The 10,438-nt window shown below is 44.4% G+C and overlaps 1 protein-coding gene across 1 annotated transcript; it reads left to right on the plus strand.

The window, feature by feature from the left end:
• The first annotated feature begins 747 nt into the window (after window positions 1-747).
• fadd (Fas (tnfrsf6)-associated via death domain) lies at window positions 748-7,685 on the plus strand. Its single transcript, XM_020516624.2, has 2 exons — window positions 748-1,188; window positions 6,755-7,685. Exons 1-2 carry the CDS (start codon window positions 864-866, stop codon window positions 7,027-7,029), a joined length of 600 nt encoding a protein of 199 aa, XP_020372213.2. The 5' UTR covers window positions 748-863; the 3' UTR covers window positions 7,030-7,685.
• The last annotated feature ends 2,753 nt before the right edge of the window (window positions 7,686-10,438 follow it).

Below are 10,438 nucleotides of genomic sequence, written 5' to 3' on the forward strand. Positions count from 1 at the left end.
CCGTCTAACACTCTTGGTCACCTGAAGAGACTTGTTATTCAACCTGTCAACACTCCACTCATACCATCTGTACGATCTTTTGATCTCTCGGTGTATAAATTCTTTGTCTGATACTACCTTACTAACACCTGGAGGAAGAGCGAGGCTTTGAAAGCTTGTGTTTTCAAATAACCCTGTTGGACTATAACCTGGTACGGTGTCAGTTTTGACCTTGTCCACCCCAGTCCAACAGTGGCACCTCCATATCATGACTACAGTCACCAGTATTCTGTAGGTCATGTATCTATGATGGTCTATGGTCGTTTCAGCACAGAACTGACTGATGTCACAGAGTTAGTAGGAACTGCAGATGCTGGAGAATTTCTCATTTAGTCAGTATTTAATACTGACATTGGGCAGCAAACTGGGCGCGGTGTGTCCTCCGGGCCGCAGGGGGGCGGTGTGTCCTCCGGGCCGCAAGGGGCGGTGTGCTGTCCGAGTCGATGTATCGTCCAGGCCGCTGAGGGCGGTGTGCTGTCCGAGTCGATGTGTCCTCCAGGCCGCAGGGGGCGGTGTGCTCTCCGGGTCAATGTGCCCTCCGGGCCGCAGGGGGCGGTGTGCTCTCCGGGTCGCAGGGGGCGGTGTGCTCTCCGGGTCAATGTGCCCTCCAGGCCGCAGGGGGAGGAGTGCTCTCCGGGTCAATGTGCCCTCCGGGCCGCAGGGGGCGGTGTGCCTTCCGGGTCAATGTGTCCTCCAGGCCGCTGGCGGCGCACTGTCAGGAGGCCGGGCTCCCGGAACCGGTGGGTCCGGCGCCATTTTGTGGTCTTCTGGGGGAGCGTTGGGGTTTCGGGTTGAGTCTGCGGCCCAGGCGGGAGGAGGTAGACATGGATATGGATATGGCAATGGCAGTCCCTGAGGCCCGGCTCGGGGCGATGCGCTTTGCTGCGCTGCTGAACAGTATCTCAAACAGCCTGAGCCGGGACAATGTGGAGTCGCTGAAGTTCCTGTGCCGGGAGCTGATCAGGAAGAGGCCGCTCGAGGCCGTCACCAGCGGCATCCAGCTCTTCCAGCAGCTCGAGGAGCTCGACCTGCTGGGCCCCGACAACACACAAACCCTGAGCCGACTCCTCTCGGAAATACAGCGCCAAGACCTCCAGCAGCAACTGGCCGCTTTCCAGCAGCGGGGCCAGGAGCCGCAGGCAGACTCCGGTAACAGCAGCAATGGGAATGGGGAGGCCTGAGGCTGGGCAGTCACATACTCCCCTACCCTAACCCTGGGGGAAAGGGACTAACCCCATCACTGCACATTAAACCTCACCTAAAAACCTGCAAATAAACTCTACCTTCATAGACTACCCATTGTCATCAAAAACCGTCACTGCTGTCTTTACAATCACAGAGATCTAAAACACAGAAAAGACCCTTCATCCCATCATATCTCTACTGGTCAAAAACAACTACCTAAATATCCTAATCCCATTTTCCCGCACTTGGCCCTAGACGATTATGCCTTGGCAACTCCAGTGTACATTTTTTATTTCAAAAATATACTTTAATCATAAAACATCTTTCCTAATATCCATAGTCACTAGAGCAATTCAGTTCTGTGCAGTCTTAATGTATGGAGAACAAACCAACCCAAAGCATTTCTTATCCATATAAGACTATAATTATGTACATTTGACACACCAAGAAAGTCTAAGAACTAAACAGACCTCCCTCCCCCATAGAACAGTACAGGCCTTTCGGCCCATAATGTTACCCTAAACCTAAGGTCTATCTAACTTCCACCCCTACCTTATACGATCATCCATATGCCTGCCTAATAGCCGCTTAAATGCCCCTAATGAGGCCGACTCCACTACCCTCTCTGGCAATGCATTCCACGGCCCTACCACTCCCTGACTAAAGAACCTACCTCTGACATCTCCCCTATATCTACCTCCACTCACTTTAAAACTATGTCCCCTTGTAATAGCTACTTCCACCCTAGGAAAAAGTCTCTGGCTGTCCACTCTATCTATACCTCTGATCATTTTGTACACTTCTATCAAGCAATGATCCTTGTGGTACACTGCTGGTCACAGGCCTCCAGTCTGAAAAGCAATGCTCCACCACTACTCTTTGTCTTCTATCTTTGAGCCAGTTCTGTATCCAAATAGCTAGCTCTCCCTCTATTCCATGTGATCTAACTTTGCTAACCAGTCTACCATTAGGAACCTTGTTGAACACTTTACTGAAGTCGATATGGATCACGTCCACCACTCTGCCCTCATCAATCCTCTTTGTTACTTCTTCAAAAAACTCAGTCAAGTTCATGAGACATGTCGTCACGGTTTCCGCCTCCACTAGTTTTACAACCAGTGAGTTCCAGATCCCCACCACCATCTGGGTGAAAATGTTTTACTTCACATCTTTCAACCTTCTGCTCCTGCCCTTAAATCTATTCCCCCTGGTCATTGATCCTTTTAACAATCATAATAGTTTGTTCCTGTTTGTGCCCCTCATAATTTTATACGTCTCAATCATGTCCCTCCTTAGTATCCAAAGAATCCAATCACACTTCATACCTGAAATCTTCCAGCCCAGGGAACATCCTGGCTAATCTCCTCTGTAGACCTTTCCAGTGCTACCACATGCTTCCTATAATGTGGATTCTGAAACTGCACACAATACTATCTGCAACCTAACCAACATTTTATACAGTTCCAGCATAACCTCCCTGATCTTAAACTCTGTGCCTTGGCTAATAAAGGCACATATCCCATATGCCTTCTTAACCCCTTCATCTACCTGTCCCACTACCTTAAGGGAGCAGTGGACATGCATACTAAGGTCCCTCTGATCCTTGGTGCTTCTCAGGGACCTACTGTTCATCATGAATTCCTTTGCTTTGTTTGTCCTGCCCAAGCACATCACCTGATATTTATCTGCCTTGAATTCCATTTGCCTCTGACCAGCCTGTCTATATCCTCCTGTAACCTAAGATACTATCGTCACTATTTACCACCCCAGTCATTTTCATATCATCCGTGAACTTACTGATCAATCCTCCTACATCCAAGTCCAAAAGCATAAACAGCAAGGTCTCCAACACCGACCCCTGTGTGGAACTCCACTGGGCACAGGCTTTCTGTTACAAAAACACCCCTCGATCATCATCCTCTGCTTCCTGCCTCTCAACCAATTCTAGATTTGATTTTCCAAATTTCCTTCAGTCCAATGGGCTCTTACATAGAACAGTACAGCACAGGAACAGGCCCTTCAGCCCACCATGTTATCCCAAATATGATGCCAAATTAAACTAATCCCTTCTGCCTGCCTGTGGTCCATACCCCTCCATTCCTTGCTTATTCTTGTGCTTATCTAAAAGTCCCTTAGACGGGTCTATCATATCTGCCTTCACCACCAACCCTGGCAGCACATTCCATGCAACAACCACTCTGTATTAAAAATAAAACTTTTCCCCCACATCTCCTTTGAACTTTCCCCATCTAACCTTAAATGCATGCCCTGTAGTATTATTATTAGTATTAGAAAAAATTCTAACTTTCAACCCTATCTATGCCTCTCATAATTTTTGGACTTCTAACAGGATGGTATGGTGGCTCAATAGTTAGCACTGTTGCCTCATAGCGCCAGAGACCTGGGTTTGATTCGAACCTCGGGCGTCTGCCTGTGTGGAGTCTGCAGATTCTCCCATGTCTGCATGGGTTTCCTCCCAAAGTCCAAAGATGTGCAGGCCAGTTGGATTAGCCATGCTAAATTGCCCATAGTGTCCAGGAATGTACAGGCTGGGTGGATTAGCCATGGGAAATGTGGGGTTACAGGGATAGGGTGGGATGCTGTCAAAGCGTCAGTGTAAACTCAGTGGGCCTAATGACCTGTTCACACATTGTAGGGACTCTAAACCTCTCCCCTCAGCCTCTGCTGCTCCAGAGAAAACAACTCTAGTTTGTCCAGTCTCTCCTTATAGCTCATACCCTCTAATCCAGGCAGCATCCTGATAAACCTCTTCTGCACCCTCTGCAAAGCCTCCATAATCTTCCTGTAATGTGGTGACCAGGATTGAACACAATACTCTAAGTGCAGGCTGATCAAAGTTTTATAAAGCTGCAATATCACTTCTCGACTCTTGTACCCAGTTCTCCAACCAATAAAGGCAAGCATGCTGTATGCCCTCTTTACCACCCTATCTTCTTGTGTGGCCACTTTCAAGGAGCTATGAACTAGGACCCCAAGATCCCTCTAGACATCAATGCTGTTAAGGGTTTTGCCATTAACTCTTTACTTCCCTTAACATTTGATCCCCCAAAGCGCAACACCTCGCACTTGCCTGAATTAAACTCTATCTGCCAATTCTTCGCCCATATTCGCAACTGATCTCTATCTGGCTGTACCCTTTGACAGCCTTCTAACTATCCATAACTCCTCTGATCTTTGTGTCATCTGCAAACTTACTAACCCGCCCTTTTATGTTTTCATCCAAGTTATTTACATAAGCCACAAACAGCAGAGGTCCCAGTATGGATCACTGCGGAAGATCACTAGTCACAGACCTCCAGCCTGAAAAACCCCCTTTCACCACTCTCCTCTGTCTTCCATGGATAAGCCAATTCTGAATCCAAATGCCAAGTCACTGTAGATCCCATGCATCTTTATCTTCTGGATGAGCCTACCATGAGTTCTGAGGAAGGGTCACCAGACCCGAAATGTTAACTCTGATTTCTCTTCACAGGTACTGTCAGACCTGCTGAGCTTTGTCAGCAATTTCTGTTTTTGTTTCTACCATGAGGGACTTGTCAAAAGCCATACTTTTGCTATCAGTCTCCCATGTGGGACCTTGTCAAAAGCCTTGCTGAAGTTCAAGTAGACGACATCAAAAGCATTGCCCTTACCTGCACACCTGGTCACCTCTTGGAAAAATTCAATCAAATTGGTAAAAATGGCCTCCACTTAATAAAACCATGCTGACTGTTCTTGATTAATCCCTGGCTCTCCAAATGCAGATTAATTCTGTCCCTCAGAATGCTTCCAATAGTTTCCCACCACCAAGGTTAGACTGACTAGCCTGTAATTTCCTGTTTTATCCATTGCTCCTTCTTGAATAACAGTACAACATTGCTGTCTTCCAGGCTTCTGGCACCTCTCCTGTAGTCAGAGAGAAATTGAAAATCATTGATAGCACCCCTGCCATCTCCTCCCTTGCCTCACACAACATTCTGAGATATATTTCATCATCTGGCCTTGGATATTTTATTTTACTTTTAAGCCAGAAACTTTTCTCTGTGCATGTTGATTTATTTAGGTATATTACAGTCCTTCTGCCTGATTTCTATATCCACATCATCCCTCTTACTAGTGAATACTGACATAACGTATCCATTTAGAACCTGACCTATGTCCTCTGATTCCATGCATAAATTACCAAACATGGTCTTTAATGGGTCCTACTCTTTCCCTAGTTATCCTATTACCCTTAATATATTTGTGAAATAATTTGTGATTTTCCTTTATTTTACTTGCCATTAACATTCACGCTCCCTTCTTGCTCTCCTGAGTTCCTTTTTAAGTTCCCCCCTACTTCCCAATTCTATACTCCTCCAGTGTTTCTGCTGTTTTGAGCCCTCCGTATCTGTCATAAGTCTCCCTTTTTCTCTTATCCAATCTTTTATATCCTTCGATACATTGTTCACTGCATTTGATGGTCCCACCCTTTGTCTTTATTGGAACATGTTGGCCCTGTACTCTTCCGAGATCCTTCTTGAACGTGTCCCACTGCTGTGACACAGATTTACCTCAAAGTATCTGCTTGCATTCGACTCTGGCCAAATCACAGCTGATTTTCTTCAAATTGGCCTTCCCCGTAGCCTTGGTACAAACAGTTTTACTTTGCATTGTTGCTTTAATTCATTTAGATAATGTACAGCATAAATCCAGATTACAATCTAACTACGTCCCATCTTGTGTTGTGCTGACTGACCTACATTAGCTCCTGGTCTGTTACAGCCCCTTTCAAAATACTCAGCCTTGTTTCCGTCGAAGTCCTCAACTGTTCTGATCTCTGATTTCTTCCAGCCTGCCCTACGAGGATGTTGGCCCCAGTACAGAAAAATTGAACAGTTTGAGGATGTTTGTTTACAAAAGGGAAGGGTTTAGCAGAAACTGAGTAATATTGTCTCAGGATTATGAATGGGTTGGACAGGGTGATTTTTGAGGGAATATTTTCATTTTTGGGAGAATCTAAAACCTGGGACCAAGATCCAAAGCTGCTAAATAGTGAGTATTACATTCAAGAGGGAAATAAGGAACTATGTCATTGTTAAGTGAGTGATTTGGATGTGGAACATGCTACCACAAATAGTTGGCGAGGCACATTGCATTAGAAACTTTCAGAAAAGGTCGTTGAATACATGGTTGAGTTAGTAACATATTTCACCTCTAAGTCAGAAGGTTTTGAGTTCTAGTCCCACTCCAGGGCTTGAACATAGAATTCAAATCTGGCAGTACGGAAGGAATGCAACATTGTCAGAGGTGTCATCTTTTGGATGAGACGTTAAACCAAGGTCCCACCTGCCTGCTCGAGTACTGCCCCGAACTGACCTTGGGTACTTTATTAATGTTGTGATGAGCAAGGTGAGGCTTGAGAGGGGGGGCTTTGTTTTGTTACACCAGCACTAATCTTGTGGATTGTTTAAGAAACTGTCACCTGATGCTGAGTTTGGGTTCTTGACTTTTATTCAAAACTGAGCTTCATTTGAACTTTCCTTTCCAGGGCGTCTGAATGTTGCATTTGATGTAATTTGTAATGAGCTTGGAAATGAATGGCGGATGTTCGCAAGAAAACTAGGACACAAAGAAGCTTTGCTTCAGCAGATTGAATACAAACATCCACGCAACATGCGAGAACAGATTCAGCAGTCTTTAACAGAGTGGCAGAAAAAAGAAGGAGAAAAAGCTACTGTAGACAAACTGCTGACAGCCCTAAGGAGCTGCAAACTTAACATGGTAGCAGATTCTGTTGAAGAAGAGGTATCCAAGTGTGGTTAACTTTTAAACTGAGAATGCAATCAATTTTCTCAATGGCACAAAAATACTTTACACATCCAAAGCAATGCTTCACTTCCTTTCAAAACTTAATGGTGCAGTTCTCTTGTCTGGTGACCCGTACTTAATTCTGTAATTGCTGTCAAGCTCTTGTCGACCAGCTTCAGAGTTCGGTGTTTTGTTGAAAGTTTCAGGTTATTCATGGCACTCAACTCAAAGACTTCCTGCATGTTCATCTAAAGAAGTATGCATTCACTCTATAGCCTCATTGCAGTGGTTTAGAGTTCACATCAGTACTAACCTCGGAGTGTGAGGGCTCAAACTACTGTAGCGCAAAGCAGCATAATTGCCTCCTTCATTTCAGGCTTTTCTGCACATTCAGGCTGCTGTGACACTGTTACAGCAGGATCGATGAAAAACAAAACCACTTCACCACAGGATTACAGTGTGAATGCAAACTTCATTCAGGTTGTAAAACAATGTTTGGAACATGTTTCTAAGGTTGTTTTGAAATCTTTTGGGGAGAAAGAACACTGATAAATTTTGTAATTGTCTTGGGAACCTTCACAATTTCTTTTGTTCAGAGCAACAATACAAATTGCACTTTTTTTATATTTTGGAAGATTGGACTTTCTTAGTAAATCGCCAATGATAAAACATTGAGTTTTTTCAGTTTTTTTATCCCTGATGGAAAAAGCTTCCATGAGAATACCAGCAACAAAAACTGTTCATCCAGACTATTTGTACCTAACAACTGAGGTGATGAATGTGACAAGACTAAAAAATAAGGCAATCTGGTTTTAGGAGTTGTTGACCACAAGATTTCTTAAATGAGGTTTGGCACTAATTTGCCAGAAAAACAAGGCTAATTTTGTTAACTCCTGCACGCTGGCTTCATATAACATTTACAGTGTTTGTGATTACTCGTCCCCCTTGCCACCTAACCCAGGGGCCATTGCTCCATCAGGGCAGATGCCTGAATACTTGAATGCAGTATTTTCTGTCTTTATCTTCTCCTCTGTTAGCTGTCCTTTTCAGTCAGAATAGACTTTGAGATGCTTGCCTGAGTGTTGATATTTCTAGCGAAGGGCTTTGCTTTGTCCTTTTGTCCAGGCGGCAAGGTTAGCATGGAGGGAAGTTGCATCAGGACCCCCTTTTGTGCTTTTTGCAAAAAAACAAGAAAACGTAAACTGTACAGCACCTTCATGATTCCAGGACAGGTAGCAGTTTCGAAGTTTTGTTGCTGTCTTAGGCAAAAGCAATGGCCAGTTAGTGCATGGCACACCCTCATAAACCACTTAGAAATAACCAACTCAGCTCATCTATTTGCAAGTGTTATTTAAAGGATAAATATTGGCAAGGACATCTACAGAAGTCTATTTCAAGAAGTGGCATGGGATTTTAAAATCCATGTGAGAGATGGAGAAAAGGATTCTGTTTAACATTTCATCCCAAGACTGTAATTCCAGACAATATGATCCAGGTTATAGTTTCACCAGAATAATTCATGGTATGAAGGCATTATTTTAGGAGCAAAAGTTAAATAGTTTGGGACTCTAACTCATAGAATCCCTACAGTGTGGTAGCAGGCCATTCAGCCCATCGAGTCCACACCAGCCCTCTGCAGACCATCTCACCCAGACCCACCCCCGTACCCTAGCCCTGTATTTTCCATGATTAATCCACCTAGCCAGGACATCCCTGCACACCGCAGGCAATTTCCCATTGCCAATCCACCTAACCTGCACACCTTTAGACTGTGGGAGGAAGCCAGAGGAAACCCAAGCAGACACAGGGAGAACATAGAAACTGCACACAGTCGCCTGAGGATGGAATTGAACCCAATCCCTGGTGCTGTGAGGCAGCAGTGCTCACCACTGTGCCACCCATGGATGTACTCACTGGAGCTCAGAAAAATGAGAGGCAATCAAATTGAAACATATAGGATTCTTAAGGAACTCGACAGGATAAATGCTAGGAGGATGTTTCCACTCAAGGAAGAGTCTAGGACCAGAGGCCATAGTCTCAGAATAGAGGGGCACCATTTTATGACTGAGATATGGAATTTCTTCTCTCACAGGGTTATGAGTCTTTGGAACTCCTTCCCGGAGAGAGCTGTGAGGACAAAGATAGATCCATTCTTGATCAGTCGGGGAATCGAGGGTTAAGAGAAAATCTCAGGGAAGTGAATATAAGGAATGTTGGATCAGCCATGATCCTATTGAATTGCAGAGCAGGTTCGAGGGCTGAATGACCTACCACATTCCAATTATTATTATATGAACTGGAAATACTCAGCAGGAGTGGCAGCATCTGGGGAGAAGAAAACAAGTTAACATTTCAAGTTCATCTTGAAAATAAATGCAGATGTAGCAGGTTTTTAAGCACATACCCAGGCAAGGAAAAGGAAGGAAAGGACAAGAGGCAAGATCCATGATAGGGTGGAAGGCAAGAGTTTTTAAGTAACAAAACAGATGATCAGACAAGTGAAACGGAAGTGGTAAAGGAACAAGTGAAGCAGCAGGTCCACAGGCAGTGTAAATGGTCATAGCAGAATCATAAACCAACAAAATGATTTGCAGTGGAGCTTGAATTGACGATCTTGATTTAAGTGCAAATACTGCCACAATGTCTGAGCTTAATGCTGCTTAAATGTAATGTTGGCCTTTATTTCAAAGAGAATGTAGTATAATAGTAGGCAGGTTTTGCTAAAACTGTACAATACACTCACCAGACCGCAGCTGAAATACTGGCATTGGAAACAGTCCAGAGAACGTTCACCAGTTTGATCCCAGGTATGGAGGCACTGGCTTGTGAGGAGAGTATGTTGAGCCTGTACTTATTGGAGCTTGGAAGGATGAGAGGGAACCTTATTGAAACATACAAGAGTCTTAGGGGACTTAACAGGATAGATATGGAAAGTTATTTCCTCTTGTGGAAGTATCTTGGACCAGAGGGTATCATCTCAGAATAAAGGGTCACCCATTGATAACACAGATGAGAAATTTCTGTCTTGAGGGTTGTGAATCTGTGGAATTCTTTACTGCAGCTGGGCTGTCAAGGCTGAGTCATTAAGTATATTCAAAGATGAAAGAGAGATTTTTAATCAGTGAGGGAATCAAGGGTTATGGGGAAAAGACAGGAAAGTGGAGTTGATGATTACCAGATCAATGATCATCTCATAAAATGGCAGAGCAGAATCAATGGGCTGAATGGCTACTTCTGCTTCTACATCTTATGGTTTCAGTGTATCCTCCACTTTGTAACGAGAACGTTCTTTACCTTTCTTTCATGGTTGTGCACATATGATAATCTCACAACCTGCGTGCAAACTTTTGGCTTGTAATGCAGCCACACTGCTTGGAAGGAGCAATTGTTTTGCCACAAGCCTGTTTTCTGCATTCCATATGTA

The sequence above is a fragment of the Rhincodon typus genome, chromosome 17 (assembly GCF_021869965.1).
Source record: "Rhincodon typus isolate 14 chromosome 17, sRhiTyp1.1, whole genome shotgun sequence".
NCBI lineage: Eukaryota > Metazoa > Chordata > Chondrichthyes > Orectolobiformes > Rhincodontidae > Rhincodon > Rhincodon typus.

Coding starts and splice junctions, on each gene's coding strand:
- fadd (XM_020516624.2), top strand. CDS start 864: ATGGATATGGATATGGCAATGGCAGTCCCTGAGGCCCGGCTCGGGGCG. Junction 1,189..6,754: donor GGAGCCGCAGGCAGACTCCG/GTAACAGCAGCA, acceptor TTTCCTTTCCAG/GGCGTCTGAATGTTGCATTT.